We start from the raw sequence: 19,978 nt of genomic DNA on the forward strand, positions 1-19,978 counted from the left end.
CGCAGGGCGTGTCCGGCGCCTGCGCGCGGGCAGCCGCGGGTCCCGAATACAAGATGGCGGCGGCGGCTGCCAGGGTGAGGCAGCGGCGCGATGGCGGTGGGAAGCTGAGCGACCCCCAGCGACCCCGGGCCCCGGCCGCAGGTGAGGGGCGGCACGCCGAGCCCGCAGGCCTTCCCTGGCGAGCAAAGGGCGCGGCGGCGGGGCGCAGAAAGCTCCGAACTGAAGAGCCGCGGGCGGGAGGATGAGGAGGCGCCGCCTCCCCCGCCGCCATCTTGGGCGCGCCCCCGCCTCGCCTGCCGCCGCCGCGCGCGCCCCCGCCTGCCCCCCCCCTCCCGCCTCTCCCCCTCCCCCGGCCCGGCGCCCCATCCACGCCGCCATCTCGTCCCTCCGGCCTCCCTGGAGCCCCCGGCCGGCCTCCCTCCTCCGCTTCGATGCCCGGCCAGGCCGGGGAGGGAGGCCGCGGAAGCAGCCCCGCCGGCCGCTCCTGCTCCTCTGGGCCAGCCGGGCGGGCGGGCGGCGCTTCTGCGCAGAGGCGAGCGGCCGCCCCGGAAGGAAGGGAGGCAGGAAGGCGCCTCCGCCTGGCTCAGCCCTGCCGGGGCCTCCTGGGCGGCGGGACGGGCGCGCAGGGCGAGGCGGGCGGGAGTGGCGCCGTTTCCTCCCCGGCCGGCCGGCCGTCCCTGGGCCTCGCTCGCTCTGACGGGGGCTCCAGCCTCACCACGAGCAGGAACGGACATCCGTGTTTTTGCCTCTTCTCCCCATAAGTCGCCTGGAGGTCATCTAGCCCACCCCCTGCCCGGGGCATCAATAGCAACAGCCCTTAGGCTTATACGCCGCTTTCCAGCCCTCTCTAAGTGCTCAGAGCCGAGGTTTTTTTGCCCCCAACAACCTGGGTCCTCACTTTACCGACCACGGAAGGACGGAAGGCTGAGTCAACCCTGAGCCAGTGAGGATCCGGCTGAGCAAAGTGTGTGGGCTTTTAGCCACTGCCGCCCCCCCCCCAACCTTGAATGCAAAACCCTGGCTCTGGAGAACAGCAGCGGCAGCAGCAAATAGCGATCAGACCTCTATGCCACTCCAGGGTGTCAAGCATCTGGGTCCTGGCAAGGCTGAGCCAACCCTTCAGCCGACCACGATTGAGCCCCAGACCGTGGGCAGAGTTTGCCTGCGGTGCTGCATTTGGACCACGGGGCCTCCCAGGGCTCTTAAATAAACCCATCCCCGTGATGCCCCTTCTCGTGTTGAGGGGCTGCTCTGGGGTCTCCCCTGATCCCTTTGGCCTGAAGATGCCAAGTTCCCTGTTGCTGCTCTTTTTTGTCGGCTGCACCCTCAAAATCCCACAACCGTCCCCGGCGCCCCTTCTGCTCCACTAAGAGGGCAGAGGCTTCTGTGGGTCCCACCCTCCGTATCCCTCTGCAGAGAGGATCAGAGCTGAGCAAGGCTTAGCCGCTGGGATGGAAAAGGGCAGAGAGCCAGCCTTCAGCCGACAGATAAACCGAAGAGGGCTTGGCATGCTTTCCTTGCGCTAATGGAATCTTACAGTAATCACATTTTACACAGGACCGGGTTACGGAGTGTGTGTTGTGTTGGTCAGAGCCCTAAAGCTGCCGGGGCTTCTGGGAAGCGCTGGATCTGTGTTGGGGTTCTGCCCCCTCCGTGCCAGGATTCTCCTAATTGGACAAGGGTGGATCTTAGATTCCCCAGAGGTTTTTGCGGCTGGTAGGTTTGAGCAGGTCGCCCAACGGTGCCAAGCGTTGCCCTGCTAATGTGGCTTGCCTTGTGCCCGGGTTTGGCTGTGGGCAGGAGGCGTAGCTGATGCCGTTTCCTTGTCTTTCTCCAGTGCCGATGCTGCAAAATGGCCAATGAGAACCACGGGAGCTCCAGGGAGGAGGCTTCCCTCATGAGCCACTCTCCTGGCACCTCCCACCAAAACCAGCCGAGCTCCCCCAAACCCGCCCGTCTGGTGCAGGATTTGCCAGGTACTGCACGGAGGTGGCAGTGGGGAGCTGCTGACGTGGGTGGTCTCGACGCCTGCCTCCCCCCCACCATAACTCTGGGTGCTCTCGCCTCCCCCACAGATGAGCTGGTGCAGGCGGGCTGGGAGAAGTGCTGGAGCAAGCGTGAGAACCGCCCCTACTACTTCAACCGCTTCACCAACCAGTCACTGTGGGAGATGCCGCTGCTGGGGCAGCATGACGTCATTGTGAGTGGCTGGCTTGGCTACTCCGGGCACGGCTTCCCAGAGCATCCCTCGGCTGCTGGTACAACTGCTTGGGGCAGGATGGGGAACCCCAAAGCGCTGCTAACGGTTCTCTCTTTGGGCTTCCTAGTCGGACCCTCTGGGTCTGAATGCCGCCCCGGTGCCTGCTGATGGGGGAGCTGGTGAAGCGGCCGCTGCCGAAAGGTTGTGGAAACGGAAGCTGTCTGAGGAGGGCCAGCCCAGCGGCAATCTTGCCAAAAAGCCCAAGGTAGGGAGCCCCCTCCTCTGGGGCCCAGGACTCTGGGGGCTTGAGAGGGCAGAGCCAGGAGGAGTTGAGGGGAGGGGGGAGGCCATGGGAGAAGATGCGGCTGTGAAAATCCCCCTGAAGAAGAAGAAGAAGAAGAAGAGGAAATCCCGCCAGGTCAGAAGTCAGAGGAACCTGAGTCCAAAGCAGGGGTTGAATCCCTGACTGGACCCACCTAGTTCCCTTTAAAGGGAGCCCCATTCACAGCTGGTCAGATTCTGCTAATGGTGTTTACTTGTGTTGGAAACATCACAAATAAAATAAGGCCGCCTATACGACATAAAATTTAAAGTATAAAATACACGATTAAAATACATACAAGGTAAACAGATCTTGCCCAGAAACTAGCCACATTAATTGTGTTCTGTCGCCCTGCCACGAGGTCCTGCTGATCAGGACACCAAAAGGCAGGTATACACATATGTGACACCACAATCACAAAAGGACAGAAGCCACCAGATGGCCCCGTTTGTTCAGAGTGCCCTTTCTTGTCCCTATGAGCAGGCTACTCAATGATTTCCCTACTTTCTGCTCCCCCCAATTCTGCTACTGTAACTTTAACAGTAAAAAGTGAGCATTCACTTTTTATAAAAATCATTATAAAAATCTAAATAAATAACTAAAATAAATGAATAAATTCATAACTCTTGATGGTCTGCCTCAAAGGGCTGGCGTTAGCTGATGTGAGGGGGGAGCAGATGGAGCCCTAGGCTGGCGTCTGCTTGGGCATCCCTGGCAGAGCCTTCCTGGGAACCTTCGCCTCGCTCTGTGGCGGCTTCTCCCTTTCCTACCTGGAAGGTTCAGAAGTTCCCAGGAGTGGAGGAGCGTCTCTTGTCCTCCGCTCGGTGGGTGTGGTGAGGGAGGACCGCGAGGAGGAGCCGGTTCTTGCTGCTTGGTGAGCCTGTTCCCAGCTCAGCGGTTTCTCCCCAAGGTAATGTGGCCTTCCTCACTTGCAGATGGAGGTACCGGAAAACCCCACAGCTCAGCCAGCCCCCAACATTTCCAGCACTCCTGGGATGCCGCTGTTGAAGGCATGGGGCGTCTCTCCTGAAGAGAGGCAGGCGGCTCTCTTGCGACCAACCGAGTGAGTCAGACTTCGGGATGTGAATCTCTGCCAGTTTCTGGGCAGGAGGAGATTAAGCTCGTAATAAGCATCAAAGTAACATTTGCATAGGAAATTGGCAGCTTTTCGTTCTCGCTCATCCTGTCCTGTTCACTGTATGGTGTTTTCTTTCTAGCAATTTCCTGGCATAAGTTTACCTTTTAAGATTTGCATTGCAGAGAGGATGGTTGTCTTCAGAGGAGACTGAAGTCTACCATCTTCCTCGTGTGCAATCTTTTGAACTTACTTATTTTTCATTTGTGACTTGTCTCTCAGCGGAGTTTCTAGGCAGTGAGCAGAGGATTAAAACCGAAAGGCACAACGAGTGTCCAGCCTTGACAACAAGACCTAGCTATGCTGGCTGGGGAATTCTGGGAGCTGAAGTCCACAGGTCTTAAGAGTTGCCAAGATTGGACACCCCAATTTACAGGAACGATAATATATATGCCTGAGGTTTAAAAATCATTCTAGTCATTAAAAACAACAAATTAATGAACAAAGAGATTATTGTATTTGAAGAAAAGGAAATATGATACTAAAATACTAGAATGTTTGTGTTTCTCGTGATGTAGAGGCAAGTCATTTATCTTTTTTATTCTTTTTTCTATCTTTCTATTTTATTTTTTATTTTTCTATATTTTTTCTTTATTCTTTTTTCCTATCTTTTTCTATTTCTGGTTTTTTTTTCTACACAGTCTGTTTTTTCTTACATTAGTCTTTATTCCTTTTTCCTTATCTTTTTTGGGTTTGTGTTATTTTTTTTATTGTTGTAGTCATTTTTTAAATAAAGTTACGATTAAAAAAAACCCTAGCAGATCAACCAGCAGGGACTGACTGAACAATTTGGGCCAAATGCCTGTGAAGAGTCTTCAGTGCTTCAGGAAGGGCCATCGGGTGGAGGGAGGGTCTTCCACGGGGGAGGCACTGCAATGGAGAACGAGTCTGATCCCTGGCCATCACAAAACCTTGTTCCTGCTGATTATTTGAAACCCCATTCTTTCCACACAAACAATTGTCTTTTGCACCTTTCCCTCTGTTCAAAAGTTCCCCTGTTTTTGCAGTTGTCAATTGCAAACCTGGAATCTGATTTAATGCTTGAGCCCAGCTAAGCATCCCGGCCTCTGATGGGCGGCATTTCTGCCATGATAGCTGGAACTCAGGGGAAGTGCTTTCTCTAGTAGCCAGCTGGGGTAGTGGCTAAGGCACCTGGCTAGAAACCGGATGCCTCTAAGCTCTGGTCCTGCCTTGGGCAAGATGCCAGCATGGTGACTGGGGCCTCTCTCGCAGTCTGAAGAAGCAGCAACCAAGGGCAGGTGCTTCTGGAAAAGGTTGCCAAGAAAACTGCAGGAACTTGTCTGTGGAGTCATCGGGAACCAGGGAGGACTCAAAAGCACAAAGGAAAGGAAAGCCCGGAGTTTAATAAGGATCCATTCACCGTAAAGAAACAGGCAACATTCCAGGAGGCCTCCCTGCCCAGCCTGTGGTTGGCCTGAAAGGGCGGATTGCAGGCACCCTTACTGTAAACTCCCATGAAGCTGAGCAACGTATTTTAGAACTTAACTTGGCATTTAGTAGAACCCAGCTTGTTTCCCCTGTCATTTTCTGCGTTTGTGACATAAGAGCGGACAGGGCAAACTGCTTGAAGACCCGGCTGCCTAACTGGGTTTCTCTCCTCTGGCAGAGTCTACTGGGACCTGGACATTCAGACCAATGCAGTAATTAAGCAGCGGGCCCCCTCGGAAGTGTTGACCCCTCACCCGGAAGTGGAGCTGCTCCGGTCCCAGCTGATGCTGAAGCTGCGGCAGCATTACCGGGAGCTCTGCCAGCAGCGGGAAGGTAACATCTCCCCCTCCCCTTGACCACCTGGTGGGCCTTGGGGAAGGGGGCCTCCCGGCTGAGCCCTGCTGTCCTTCTCCGGCTTTTCCCTCAGGAATCGATCCTCCCCGAGAGTCCTTCAACCGCTGGATGCTGGAGCGAAAGGTGGTGGACAAGGGCTCGGACCCTCTGCTGCCCAGCAACTGCGAGCCAGTCGTGTCTCCCTCCATGTTCCGAGAAATCATGAATGACATTCCCATCAGGTATGGCGACTGCTGCGAGGGACACCTTTTAAAGCTGCCCTCCCGGAGCCCAGCCTTCAGGCCTCCCTTTCTCCTGCCTCCCCCACAGATTGTCCCGAATCAAGTTCCGAGAAGAAGCCAAGCGGCTGCTTTTCAAATATGCCGAAGCCGCAAAGCGACTCATTGAATCCAGGTAGGAACAAATTTAGCTATTTTAGGAGACTGGAACCCTGTTCTTCCCAGAAGGCAATCCAAGAAGGGAGGGAGGTGGGCACTGGGAAGGAGGGGACACCAGCCGCCAAAGAAATGGCCGGAGCACCAAGGCCAGCCTCTCCAGATGCCAGTTGAACTGGCTTCTTGACCTTCAGAGCGGGCCCAGGGTCAGCAGGTGTGATGGAGTGTGGTCAGGATTCCCAGGAGGGAGGTGCTGCTTTCCAAAGGAGCAAGAGACAACTCAGTCCAAATAGTCTTTGTGAGAGAAAGAGGCTGAAGACGGCTCCTCCTTAACAAGTTCCCAGAGTGTGTGCTTCCCTTAGGTAGTCATCTGCTTCAGTCTGGCAAGATTCTGTCTGTAGGTCCGGAGCAACAAAGGAATCTGCTTGGAAGAATCACCACTGGTCCTTGGTTTTTGGAGCCTGACAGCAAGTCTTTCTCTCGGTGTGCAGGAGCGCCTCTCCAGACAGCCGGAAGGTGGTGAAGTGGAACGTAGAAGACACCTTCAGCTGGCTGCGGCGGGATCGCTCGGCCTCCAAGGAGGACTACATGGTGGGTTGGCCTCTTTCTCCAGCGTGGCGGAGAGGTTGAGGGGCGGGGCTGGGCTGCTTTGGAGTCCGCTCCTCTCCTGCTTCTTCCTCCTGCTGCAGGACCGCTTGGAGCACCTGCGCAAGCAGTGCGGCCCCCACGTCGCCGCCGCCGCCAAGGACTCGGTGGAGGGCATTTGCAGTAAGATCTACCACATCTCCCTGGAGTACGTCAAACGCATCCGCGAGAAGCACCTGGCCATCCTCAAGGAACACAGCATCTCCGGTACCAACCAGGGAGGGGGCCCGGGGGGGGCTCCGTGGTCTCCGTGTGTCCTGGGGCTGGAGGGATGGGGCTCTTGGAGGCAGAAGGGCTGGTTCAGGTAGCCCTTTTGTTGGAGGGGGGAGGCACAGGACACTTGGGGCTTAACTCCTCCCATCATCCCCAGCCGAGGTGGAGCCTCCCGACGTTCAGGACCGGCTGGTGTACTGCTACCCAGTGCGGTTGACCGTCCCGTCGCCCCCGCTGCCCAGTGTGGAGATGCATGTGGAGAGCAGCCTGGTCTGCGTGCGCTACAAGGGCGAGGTGCAGAAAGTCAGCCGCAGCTACTTCAGCAAGCTGGTGTGCCTCTTTTGGGGATGGGAAGGGGGGAGGGTGGTGGGGGACTTGGCAGTGGGAAGGAGGCGCCCTCACAGAGCCCCTCCCTCTCCTTTGCAGTGGCTGCTCTATCGCTACAGCTGCATCGACGACTCCGGCTTTGAGCACTTCCTGCCAAGGGTTTGGTGCCTGCTCCGCAGGTACCAGGTACGGCCCTCCGGCTGGGCTTCGGGAGGTGGGTGGGGGGTGGAGGAGCCGCCCTGGCTCTGCTCTGCTTCCCAGAGGGCTCCTGTCCTTCCTCCTCAGATGATGTTTGGCCTTGGGCTCTACGAAGGCACCGGCCTGCAGGGGGCGCTCCCGGTGCACGTCTTCGAAGCCCTCTACAAGCTCTTTGGGGTGAGCTTCGAATGCTTCGCCTCTCCCTTGAACTGCTACTTCAAGCAATACTGCTCGGCCTTCCCGGACACAGACGGCTACTTCGGATCCAGAGGGTGAGCAGCCACACCCGCCCTCTGGAGCTTGGGCTTGGACTTGGGGGCGGGAGGGAAGAGGGGGCACGGCCTGCTGGCCATCGAGGGTCCCAGCTGGCCTTGGCTACCCCCTCCTTCTTCCCCTCAGGCCTTGCCTGGACTTCTTCCCCATCAGCGGCTCCTTTCAGGCCAACCCTCCCTTCTGCGAGGAGCTGATGGACGTCATGGTGACTCACTTCGAGGTAAGGCCTTGGGGCCCCGGGGGGGGAGGGGGCACGTCCCCCCCTGCTGCCCCTCCCCTGGGCAGGCCGGGTGGGAGAGCGGCTGAGCCTTCCCACCTCTTCCCTCTGCCCCAGAAACTGCTGGAGGCGTCCAGCGAGCCCTTGTCCTTCATCGTCTTCATCCCGGAGTGGCGAGACCCCCCCCCAACAGCCCTGACCCGCATGGAGCAGAGTCGCTTCAAGCGGCAGCAGCTCGTCCTGCCGGCCTTCGACCACGAGTACCGCAGCGGCTCCCAGCACCTCTGCAAAAAGTAAGCTGGGAATCCGGACGGGGACGATGGGGAGGGTGGTAATTTTCAGCCTGTCTTTTTTAATGCAGAATTCAAGGCAGCCATTGGCCCTCACTCCCCCTCCCACGCCTCCTCCTCCTTCCCCCCAACAACAACCCTATGAGGTGGGCTGGGCTGAGAGAGAGAAACCTGCCCAAAGTCACACAGCCGGCTTTTGTGCCTAAAAGGCGGGACTAGAACTCCCCAATGGGCTTCTCTCTATTCCCAGGGCCTCCTTTCCACACAGCCGTGGGAACAGGCACCTCCAAGTTTCCTGGGCTCCTGTCCTGAGGCTGGAGTTTCCCGGGGTGTGTGTGTGTGTGTGTGTGGACACAGCCTCTGAGCAGGGTCTTCCCCTGCCCTCTCTCCCCATAGTTCCCACTGGAACGTTAGCCTTTACGAGGATCCCTGACAGCCCCCCAAATAAGGTGGGGCGGGGTTACCGTGGCTGTGTGAGTCTCTGCATGAAACCAGTCAAGAGCCCAGGAAGGTCCCAGAGGGCGGGTGCCAGAAACCCCCCTGGGCCTGCCTTGACTTTGTGGGCCATCTGCCCAGCGGACAGATTCTCGGGCCTCTGGCCCAGCGCTCCGGGAGCTTCCTGGGCTCTTGACCGGTTTCATGCAGGGAGTCGCACCTTATTTTGGGGGCTGTCAGGGACCCTTGTAAAGGCTAATCTTCTCAGCCTTCTCAGCCCTTGTGTGCCGAAGGGCTGGTGGGAGGGCGGGGGGGCGGGAGGGTCTTTGAGCACTGGCCTTCTGCATTTGCAGGGAGGAGATGTACTACAAAGCCGTGCACAACACCACAGTGCTGTTCCTGCAGAACAACGCGGGCTTCTCCAAGTGGGAGCCCAGCCAGGAGCGCCTGCACGAACTGCTCACTGCCTACAAGCACTCGGGACGCGCCCAGCCCGCCCCCACCGCCGCCTCTTCGGCCCCAGACAAGGATCAGGAGCCGGTTCGGGAACAGAGCACAAGCCGGGAGTCGACCCCCAACTGATGGGCGGCCAGCGGAGAGGCCAAGAAGGACGACCGGACTGCTCCAAAGCAGGAGGGGAGGAGGGGAGCGGCTGGCCTGGCCAGGGTGGGACCCAGGAGGGCTGGCAGTCCTCGTGCCCCCCCCCATGAGTTGCAGACGCCCTTGGGCTGTGCCCAGCAGAGTGGTGCCTGCTGCCTCTCTGAGCCTTCCCAGTGAGTAGGGGGGGAGGGAGGGCTGTGGAGTGGGGCTAGGCTGCCCCCCACGGCAGAAGGTGGGGAAAGCAGGCGGGTGGGGGGGCTGCCGGTGCACAATCGGTCTTGTAAATACGTGTCCCTGTGGTGGCTGCCCTCGTTGCCTCGTCCTCCCTCCCGCCCCCCATCCGTTCTTCCCAAGTGTGCCTGTTGCATATTTCCTCCCCAGGCAGTTTCTTGTCCCTCGCAGAGCAGAGGACTTGTGTGTGTGTGAGCGGAAGGTCTTGGCGGCCCTTTTGGTAGTTGTCTTGTTTCCACCTGAGGCTCCTGGCTTCCTGGGAGGGATTTGTTTCTGTTCTTTTTTAAAAAGGGTTTAATTTAACTATGCTAACCATTTTATGACTTTTATTGAAAGAGCAAAGGAAAAAGTCTATTTTGGATTTTGTTTCTAGTTCTTAGGAACATTAAAACCAGCATTATCACCTGCCCGGGCCTGGTGGCTTTTCTGGGAAGAGTCGGATGGGGGCCTCATCTGTGGCCTTAGTGGTGGCTGGCTGACACGGCACCTTCTGGCCTGATGTGCCAATGAAGCCGGGAGGCCCTTGGCCGGCTCGGATATAAGCTGCTCTTGGCCAGTTGACCCCAAAAAACCCCATTTCCTTCTGGGACCCCACCACTCCATCCTCCTCCTTGTGTCCGCAGGCACAGCACCTGTCCTGCCTCCTTCCATCAGCCACAGATCCGCCCAATGGGGAGCAGCACAAGGTCGAGTGTTCCGGGGGGGGGGGAGCGAATTGGCCTCTCCATGGATGGAGGCCGGGTGGCTGCCCGCCTGCCTCACCCGGGATTCAAGGGGAAGGAATCTGTGACATCCACTCACGGCTTCCCAAGGCGGTCCTTGACTTACGACCACAATTGAGCCCATAATTTCTGGTGCCAAGCAGGATAGCTGTTAAGTGAGTTTTGCCCCATTTTACATCTTATTTTTCCACAGTCACTAAGTGATCCCTGCAGTTGCTAAGCTGTTAAGCGACTCCGGCTTCCCCAGAAGATTGGCAAAGGGGCTCACGTGACTCCCAGGAGTATCATAAATATGAACCCGTTGCTAAGCATGTGGATTTTGATCCCGTGGTCATAGAGGATGCTTCAACGGTCATAAGTGTGAAAAATGGCCCTAAGTCACTGTTTTCACTGCCAAAGGTGTTAACTTTGAACAATCACTAAATGAACAGTTGTAAGTCAAGGACTACCTGCAGCCTCCTCCTCCTCCTGCTTTTTGCAGGGTTCTCTGGCCGGTCACTGCAGGAAGGGCCGAATGGACCTTTGAGGGGCTTTGGGCTCAGGCCTCTGGAAGTGGAAGCCCCCACCCCCACCCCTTCCCAAAATCTGGGAAGGGTCTTCCAACATGAAGCTTTGGCAAAGGTCTGCTATGTAGGGTGGTGGGAGCTGCAGGTGGGGTGGTGGGTACCCTTCAGGTGGGCTGCCTGGTTGCATCCCCAGCCCTGACAGACCCCCACCCGGCGGCTGTCCTGCCTGGTGGTCCACGTGGGCAGGGTCCGAGGCGTTCATCCCACCACCCTGCCTTTCAAACACCTGTTGAGCAAATCTGCCCAAGGAATCCCTCTGACAAATGCACGCGGGGGGGGGGATTGGGGTGCAGTCTAACCTCCAAGCAGCCCCCTCTGCACTAATCAAAGTGTTTAAAATGCAGGCAGCATCTGACTGCAAAAGCCCCCTGGGGGTGGGGGGGAGAACCTGTGGTGTATCGATGCTGGCCCCAAATGTTCTCTCTTTAAGCCCTGAAGCCAGTGGAAATTTCATTTTCTTAATCGGGGAGGACAGAACGTTCACATGTTGCTGAAATTAGAATAGAATAGAAAGGAATAGAAACAAAACAGTTGGAAGGGACCTTGTAGGTCATCTAGTCCCACCCCCAGACCATTTCTGACAGATGGCAGTCCAGTCTCTTCTTGAAAGCTTCCAGCACCTGCAAATTCTGAAGGCAACTTCTGGTCCATTAGTTGATTGTTCTCCCTGTCAGAAAATTCCTCCTTATTTCTAGATTGCTTCTTTCCTTGATTAGTTTCCATCCATTGTTTCTCGTCCTGCTTTGGAAAATAGATTGACACCCCCGCTTTGGGGCTGCCCTCAAGTATTGGAACACTACTAAATGTCTTGTCAGTGTGCGAATTAGACCCTGTCTTCCTCCTCCTCCCTTTGCTCAAGACCACAATCCTCCCTGGTGGATCATCTGATCCCCATTTGGAAAGAGCCAGGAGGGAGAAGTCCTTCCAGGCAGGCTCTTCTGCTGTCCAGTGGGTCTTATTGGGGGTGGGGGGGAGGGTGCCTGAATGTCAGCGTGGGGTTCCTGGACCCACCCTTAAGAGGATGGGCCTTCGCTCTTCTCCATCTTCTCTGGGAAGAGCTGAATGGGAAGCCGAGAACCGGGCGGGGTGTGGCTTAAGCCAGGCAAGTGGAATAGCTGCTCTGTGCCTTGGATGCTGTTCGTTTGCGGTGGCTGGGTCACCCTGCTGGCTCGGCACTGGGACCCTCCCCCGTCCCCCCAGCACTCATGAAGTACTGGATCTCCCCATCCTGACTTCCTTCTCCAGCAGTATGCAAACCCTCAGGGGGGGGGGGCTGCCCCACAGCAGGAATAACCAATTTCCTTTAGTTTGGTGACCTCCCCAAATTTAATGAGCGCCCCTCCTGTCCCCCTAACTTGTTTACTGCAGTCTTTACGGAGGAGGGCTGAAGAGCCCACCTTTTCCTCAGGCCAGCTGTCTGGTTGCAAACCCTCAGATGGCAGGAATGTCTGGTCCCATCTTCCCCAGGGTCAAAAGGTGAATGGTGGATCTTGGCCATGAAAGGTCAGGGTCAGCCATGGGCTGTTCGATCATCTCCCCACCACCCCCGGATTCCTGCCAGGCAGTTGCTCTGCTCCAGTCATGGCTGCCGTTAGTGGGCCTGCGGCTCTGCCATCTTCCTTCCCGTCTTTGGCCCCTGGGACACTGGAGGCTCTGTCTGGACATTTCCTTCATTCCGGGGGCTTCAGAGATCCCACAGGCACACGGGGGCTTTTGAATCCTGTCTCCCCGGAGTCTCCCGTTTAAGGGAAGCCCACGGATGCCTTTCTTGCTGGGATAGCAGGGGGCAACTGGTGGAGAAGCGGGTGGGGGCTAAATAGTACCTTATGAACGGCAGGAAGGGGCGGTGGGGGGGGGCTGCGTTGGTGACGTAACTGCTTGTCAGTCTTGCATTCTGTTCCACGCTGTGTGTATGAAACGAGTGGCATGATTTTTGTGCATTAGAGCCTCGGACCCCACAATTTTATTTCCCGCAAATGAAGCCGCTGCACCCCCTTGGGGGGGGGAGCGTAGCAGGCGCAGGTCCCTCCTGCCCACCCTGTGCCTGAAGCCCTCCTTTCCCGCATCCGGAGCAAGGGAGCGTGGGGGGGGGGGTCGCCGGGCACCGGCGGCTGTTGCCAATCGGCCTCAGGGGAGAGGGGGGGCTCGGTCCCGAGCGAGCGTCGCCCACACCTGGCTCGGCCTGCGTCGCCTTGACAACGGGGAGGCGGATGCCCGTGGCCCGGGAGCGCCCAGCTGGCGCTGCGGCAGTCCTTGCGAGGCGGCCGGGCGGCCGCTTCTTTTCCCGCCTGCGGCGAGGTAAGCAGGCAGAAGGCAGACCCAGCCCAGGGGTTCCCTGCGGCCCGGGGGAGGAGGGGGCTCTGCGGTCTTTCAGGGCGAGGCTCCTCCCGCGTGGGTTTTAGCAGTCGCCCGCCTGGTTGCGCTTCCGTGCTAAGGCGTGGGGGAAGCGGGCGAGGGTCTCCCTGGGCAAGGAAGAGGCTGCGGTGGCTGAGCTGCTGCAGGCAGCGGTGAGGAAGCCGAGGCTGCCCAGGGACCATCATCGGATGCCGGCCCGCCTTCCTCCCCCCGCCCGGTTCCTTCCAGGGCAGAGTCTGACCCCTCCTCCTTTCCTGCAATGCAGGGCGTGGGAACTGGGGACTTAGGTTGTGCCCGGCCCAGCTTCAGGCAGGGCTTCTCCAAGTGAGGACCCTGAGGATTTCTGCCCCAGGGTCGCTTCCTGCTCCTCGGAGGTTGCGCTGGCACGGAGGCGCCGTGTCCCGGAACTGGGGACCCCTACGGACCGGTTGCTGTATGGGCACGGGTTGGGCGGGGGAGCGTGCAGGATGCCCGGCATGATCGGCCCTGCAGGAACGCGGCTCTGTCCGCACTGTGGAGGCATCGCAACGTAGCCGGGCTGTTTCCTGAAGGTTGGTCTGCTGCCCAGTTCCTCCGAGGCAGAAGCCCGGTTGTTTGCAGCGCTCCTGAAGCCCTTTCGCTTTCTGTCCCTGCAGGCGCCGCCCGCCCTCCGGGGCTGCCATGTCCCTCCCGAGGGCCCAGGGGGAGCGGGACCAGCCCCTCGGCCGGGCGGCCCCCGAGACGGAGTGCGGCATCTGCTGCGAGAGCTTTGACGGGCGCGCCCGGCGGCCCAAGCTGCTCGGCTGCTGCCACCAGGTGTGCGCCCGCTGCCTGCGCCGGATGGTGGAGGCGGGCGGCTCCCCCGGCAGCCTCTGCTGCCCCTTCTGCCGGCAGGAGACGCCGGTGCCGGGCGAGGACGTGGCGCGGCTGCCTGACAACGGGCGCGTGTTGGCGCTGCTCTGCAAGCCCCCGCCGTCCCCGGAGGTCCTGCTGTGCCCCGGCGTGCTGGAACCCTTCGCGGACGGCAAGCACCGCTCCTCGGACTGCCTGGTCATCACCCTGCTGGAGGTGCCCGAGGAGGCGGCTGCCCCCGAGGCGCTGGACCTAGTGGACGTGATGCGCTTCTACCGCCCGCCCAGCTTGGCCTCCTTGCCCTGCCACGGCCCGCTGCCCCTCTGCCGGGCCTGCGGCACCCAGCGAGCCGTCCCCCGGTTCCTGCTCGGGCTGCTGGGCCTGGTCTATTTCAGCTCCCTGCCCCTGGGCATCTACCTCCTGCTGGTGGAGCGCCCCAACCTGGGCCTGGGCCTGGTCAGCCTGGTGCCCTCCACCCTCCTGCTCTGCATCTTCTACAGCCTCTGCCAGTGCCTCTGCCAGGACATCTTTGACTTGCCCGCCTGAACTGCCTTGGGAGGCCACCCGCACCCCACCCGACCTCCACGCTCCTTCACACAGACCCCCCCCCTTGCCCCCAGGGCACCTCCTGGGGCTGCCAGGCAACCCCTGAGGTCCATTTCATGGCAGGGGCGGGGCAGCTTCCCTCCGGAAACCTCAATTCTGTGAAGCTGTGTCACCCGGATGGCAGAGATGCACATGATGCCCAGCCTCCTCCTTTCTTGCTTGTGGATGCCTTTGTCACCAGGAACAGCCAACCCGTTTGGGACGGAAAACTGCGCAAGGAGCCTGCAGGCCAAGAAGAGCCTCTGAAGTGACCCCAAGGGAACCATTCCTTACAACAGAAATTGAACCTTCATGCATAGTGGCAGCGTACCTGACAACCACACCCCGTCTTGCAAATTGACATCCTTTACCTGCATTTCAGTATTAGGAAGATTTAGGCCGGAGACTTTGGAAAATGCTGGAGCTGGCAGGTGGGAGGCGAACTCCCCAGTCGATCCATCTGGATGAAGGTCTTTCTGGAGGGACGGTGGGGGGACGATGGGGAAGGGGGTTCCAGGAAAAGAGGCCTGAGGAGCAGCCCAGTGAGAGCCTGTTGCTTCCTCACCCCGATGGGGCTGCAGGTGGCAGGTGAGCAACAATAAAACCTGGGCAGGAATGATGGAGGAGGCTCCCCCTGTCTCTCTGGGTGCCCTTCCCAGCTCCTGTGCAGCATTCGCACCCTGACCCTGCCTCTACTCCCCAGAGGTTGTGCCAGGCTGGATGCCCAGACTGGCAATGGGCAAGTTCTTGATGCAATGAAGGAAGTGTGCCAGGAGATGGGCCTCATGGGGAAAAGGGGGTGCCAGAGGTCATCCAAAAGTCCCCTGGCGATTCAGCTCAAGGCTCTGCATCTTTCCTGGAATTCCCCTCCTGACCTTTCAGTTTGTCTGGCTTCTTTCCTCCTGGGGGAGAAAGTGGGTACGCCCTTTCTTTTCTGGCTGAGGACTCATGGCACCCCTGGAATCCCATATTCCAGCATCCCCCTCCCTTGTGGTCCCCTTCAGGAAAGCACTCAGGGCCTCCAACACTGCCAAGGCTGATCAAGCCGCCAAATCCCAGGGTCAGAAGGGACCCTTGAGGACATCCAGACCATCCCCACTCAATACAGGGGGGCATCCCAAAGACAAATGACACAGCCTCCCTCCCCCTGCCAGCCTGGCTCCCTTGTCCCTCCGCTCAGACTCTTCAGGCCCACTGCCTTCCTTCCTCTGGCTGAAGGTCCCTCTGGAAGGCTCTGGGGCTTTGTGGGGCCATCCACACAATTGCTCCATTTCTGTCTGGGGGGAGCAGTTGAAGGAGGCAGAGGGGCCAGTGGGGGGCAGGATCTGCCAGAGGAACCCTTGGGTGGGAGGCATCCGGCCTTTGGGAGCCCTCAGTGATGGCCAGGGTGTGTGTGTGTGCTCCAAGTGAGACTCTGGCAATGGGGGTGGGTGGGTTTTGCAAAACTGGCCTTGGGTCTCTCTTCCCCCACCTCCAAATGCCCACAAGGGACGTGTGTCTCACCACTCAGAGACCGGCTTTGCTGTGCAAAATCTGGAGTCTCATTCTCTGTCTGTGGGGTCTGCCTTGGGACATCTGGAGTCAGAGGAGAGGAAACAGTTCCCCACTTCCCCCCACAAACACAGTAATGTGGGTGCTCTGCCCTGCAGCCTCTTTTCTCTCCTCTCCCAGTCCTGGCGCCCAGGAATAAAGCAAGGGGGCAGGACAGCTTTGGCTAAATCTGGGTCGGGGATGCCAGGATCCCCACAAGAGAGGCAGACCCCCCACTCCCACCACCAATCGCCCCTCTCTGCCCTGTTAGGCTCAACTTGGTCTCCTCAGTGGCTGCATCTCAGACATCATGTCACACAGAGAGTAATCCAGCCCAGAGGAGGCAGAGCTGCAGAGAAGAACTGCCAGCAAGGCTAAACCTTGTTTTACTAACCTAGAATCATTCTGTGAGTTGGAGGCAGGGTGGCTCTGGACTTCAAAGAGTGAAGTGGGGGGAGGAATTCAAAGGAGCCGAGAGAGATCCGTGTTGGGAGCAGCACACTTTGAACATACAGTAGGTAGCCCGCAACTTACAACCATCCGTTTAATGGCCGTTCGAAGTTACAACAGCACTGAAAAATATGATTTCCGACCATTACAGCATCTCTATGGTCACGTGACCAAACATCAGACCACCCTGGCTCATATTTATGATGGTTGCCATGTCCCGGAGTTCATGTGATCCCCTTTTGCCACCTTCTGACCAGGAAAGTGTTTCTTCATGGGGAAGCCAGATTCACTTAACAACTGTGGCAAAAGAGGTCGTAAAATGGGGCAAAACTTCAGATCCGAAGGCCCAGATGATGGTGGAGGAGCTGCCTGGGGAGGTTGCTGTGAGTAACCCTGACATATGGGCGCCTATCAATCAAAGGTTTGAAAAAACAGAGATGGGTGTAATTAGAATGTTTCCTATTACATTAATTGTTCGGTCTGTGATAATTCTCAGCCTTTCACATTTGACATGACGATTCACACGTGAGATTATTCTCATATTTGGTTGAACTTAGAGTATTAAATTTTTGATGTTTTGGTATGGTACATCTGGCAATAAAACAATTGATATAATTCCTTACGATGCATTAGTTTATTAATGGCGGGGCAGGGAATGAGCAATAAAAGTATCCCAGAACTACCAGTAATTAATTAATTACTAAAGGTTACTATGCAATTTCTCCAATTTCCTTAAAGACTCTCACCCAAAGTGGGGAAATAAAGGAAAGCTGCTAACATCTAACAACATGGGTGCAATTTCACCAACACAACCAAGAAAGGCTTTGATTAATACCCGCACACAGATTTTAAAGAAAAGCTGTCAGGTTTTTATTTATTGAATTATATATCAAATCTGGAAACTGTCCATCTCACTCACAGAACAACTCTGAGCAGCGTAGGATTAAAAGAAGAAAAACATTAAAACTGTATATAAATATTATATTAGGAGGTATTTTAGAGTTTTGTACAATGTCGAGAAGAGCCCTATAAAATTTGGTGGGGACTCTAAATAAACGGTTACCTCCTTGCTCGGCGATACCTGACCTGCCTCAGAATAAATGTTAAGAGAAAACTCATTTGGCTGAGGAATTCTGGGAGTTGAAGTCCACAAGTCTTAAGGTTGCCAAGGCTGGAGAAGGTTCGTATTCAAAACCGACATTCCCACCCTACAAAATCCTGTCCATCTGCTGACCAGATTATCTACCGGTAGGCTTCAATTTACAACTATTTGTTCAGTGACCATCTGAAGCACAAAGAGAAGTGACTTACGGCCGTTTTTCACATTACGACCATTGCTGCATCTCCAGAGTCACGTGATCAAAATATGGATACTTGGCTGCTGACTCGTATTTATGACGGTCACGTGACCCCCATTTGTGACCTTTGGGCAAGCAGTGGGGAAGCCAGGTTACTGAACAACTGCGGTGATTCACTTAGCAGCTGTGACAAGAAAGGTCATAAAATGGGTCAAAACTCCCTTGACAATTGTCTTGCTTAGCAACAGAAATTTTGGGCTCAACTTCGAGTCCTGACATGGGAAGTCATACAGGAAATAAATCCCCACTTAACGATGGCGGTTCGGGAGTGGAATTTCCATCATTAAGTGATGTGGTTGGAAAGAGCATTGCCGGTCATTGCTCTTTCCAACCACACACATCTATGACTTGTGACTTCCTGCCAGCTTCCCACAAGTGAAGTCAATGGGAAGCCCCGAGCCCTGGAGCCCTCCCCGTGCCTCATGGACCCCCCCAGTCTGGAGAAGGTCTCTTTCCAGGAGAGAGGAAGGGGCCCTGTGCCCGGCTCACTCAAGTGGCAGCCACTGTCCCAGAGGGTTGTTCTGCCTGGCAGTTTGGCCCATTCTGGAACTGCCTTCTGTGCCCACATGGAGAAGGGTCCCTGCAGCACAGTCCCCCCTGCTGGTCCTGGCCTTCCCCAGCCTGGTACACTCCAGATGTGCAGAGCCACAAGTCTGCATGACCAACTGACAGGCCAGCTGGGCGTCCTGGGGATTGTAGTCCACCTCCAGGGCGCACCAGCCAGGAGAGGGCAGAGTGATGCCTCTTTCAGCCCCGCTTGATTCTTCAGGAGGGCCCCAAGGCTCAGAGCCTGGGGGTGACCCATCTCCCCTCCCCTCCCTGGGTGCACAACCGGGGTTGTCCCGGAGGCCAGAGGAGAGAGTTCTCAGGGGACGGAGGCCCCACACCCACTGGGCAGGCTTCCCAGGCAGGAGGCGAGTGGCGGGCTCAGCCACACTCCGCAGCCTGGGCTCAGGAGGGACCCTCTCTGGCGCAGCCTGGTCGATGGAGGTGAGGGGATCCGGGTCTTGTCTGGGTCCTCGCCAGGGGTCTGCAGCCCTGGAGCTCCCCCATGGGGCCTGGGGGCTCCTGCCTGCCTGCTGGCCTCCAGCTTGCCCCTTCTTGTCCTCCTCCTCTTCCTCCTCTTCTGAACCTGTGAACAGCCGAGAGCCGCTGTGCAGCCGATTCTCCTTCTTGAGGCGCCGACGGGCATTGGCGAACCAGGTGGAGACCTGGCTCAGGCTCCGTTGGCTCAGCACGGCCAGCAGGACCTTCTCCCCCTTGCTGGGGTAGGGGTTCTGGAGATGCTGGCCCAGCCACGCCCGAAGGGCCCCTGTGCTCTCCCTCCAGACGGCCATCTTGCCCCAGCGTGGGTCCTCCGGTGGGCCTGCACAGAGAAGGGGCCTGCACAGCGGGGGCATCGGCCACAGCAGGGGTACCTCTCCAGGCAGCTCACAACAGGGGGCCGGCACCTGCAACACACAAGGCAGAGCAAGGGTGAGCCGTGGGTGGTACTGGGCACCCTCCCTGGCCCAAAGCCTCTTCACTGAGGAGCCCTTCTTCTCCTGGTATGGCTGTGGAGGATGGTTTAATGGGGGGTTTCTGCCCTCTGCAGAGAGCTGCACTAGATTGGGGTCCCCAGACTCTTTGGGAGATCATTTACTCAGCTGGTGAAAGAAGATTGCCAAAAAAAAAAGCTTACAGGGATTCAGTGGAACAGCTGTAGAACTTCTGAATAACATACTGATAAAAGTCTGGCTACCCCAGATTGAACTGTGGTTGAAAAGAAGAAAGTGGGGACAATTGATCTGGTGATACCAGGAGAGAGAGAGAGAGAGAATAAAAGACAAAGAATTGAGGTAGATTATGGCAGAAACTGGCTGTGGTGTTATTGGCACAGGGGATCACACACAAAAATTTTGGATGCTGCTTTAGAAACTCTGTGCAGCGGGAAAATTTCTATCTGTCAGTTACAACCCCACCCCACCCCACCCTGTTTGGATTTGTACATAACACAATAGTGCTACATTATGAATCCTGAGCTCTTGAAATGCTTGGTAAAAACTCAATGCATATGAGAGCGAAAGTTGTCTATAGGACTGGCAGCTGCAATTTCACATGTTTGTGAATATAAGAACAACCTCTGGATAGATCCCTTGAGGGTTGGTATGCACTACTTTGGGGAACTCTGTTCAAACGCTGTGATCTCTTCTGGTGCTACATTTCTATGACTCGTTTTTAAAAAAATATTTTTAAATGCCAATATACATATTTAAAAGATCTTAAAACAAATCAAGATTTCAGTACCAATTGCTGTATGCACTGTTATATAAAACTGA

General features: G+C 57.0%; 2 protein-coding genes across 4 annotated transcripts; both read left to right on the forward strand.

The window, feature by feature from the left end:
• PCIF1 (phosphorylated CTD interacting factor 1) lies at window positions 1-9,670 on the forward strand. Of its 3 annotated transcripts, none has more exons than XM_058177608.1 (16): window positions 1-141; window positions 1,838-1,976; window positions 2,076-2,200; window positions 2,328-2,465; window positions 3,458-3,585; window positions 5,285-5,439; window positions 5,534-5,681; window positions 5,770-5,853; window positions 6,326-6,425; window positions 6,524-6,686; window positions 6,850-7,022; window positions 7,119-7,205; window positions 7,305-7,489; window positions 7,617-7,710; window positions 7,825-8,000; window positions 8,786-9,670. In XM_058177608.1, exons 2-16 carry the CDS (start codon window positions 1,853-1,855, stop codon window positions 9,012-9,014), a joined length of 2,109 nt encoding a protein of 702 aa, XP_058033591.1. In that variant the 5' UTR covers window positions 1-141; window positions 1,838-1,852; the 3' UTR covers window positions 9,015-9,670. The 3 variants fall into 3 exon arrangements, with proteins under 3 accessions (XP_058033591.1, XP_058033593.1, XP_058033592.1); XM_058177610.1 differs by lacking the exon at window positions 1-141 and adding an exon at window positions 568-964; XM_058177609.1 differs by lacking the exon at window positions 1-141 and adding an exon at window positions 1,043-1,716.
• Window positions 9,671-12,715: 3,045 nt separating this feature from the next.
• LOC131194691 (E3 ubiquitin-protein ligase RNF182-like) lies at window positions 12,716-16,900 on the forward strand. The gene is made up of 2 exons (XM_058175973.1): window positions 12,716-12,849; window positions 13,542-16,900. Exon 2 carries the CDS (start codon window positions 13,567-13,569, stop codon window positions 14,281-14,283), a length of 717 nt encoding a protein of 238 aa, XP_058031956.1. The 5' UTR covers window positions 12,716-12,849; window positions 13,542-13,566; the 3' UTR covers window positions 14,284-16,900.
• Window positions 16,901-19,978: the final 3,078 nt, after the last annotated feature.

The sequence above is a fragment of the Ahaetulla prasina genome, chromosome 3 (assembly GCF_028640845.1).
Source record: "Ahaetulla prasina isolate Xishuangbanna chromosome 3, ASM2864084v1, whole genome shotgun sequence".
Classification (NCBI taxonomy): Eukaryota; Metazoa; Chordata; class Lepidosauria; order Squamata; family Colubridae; genus Ahaetulla; species Ahaetulla prasina.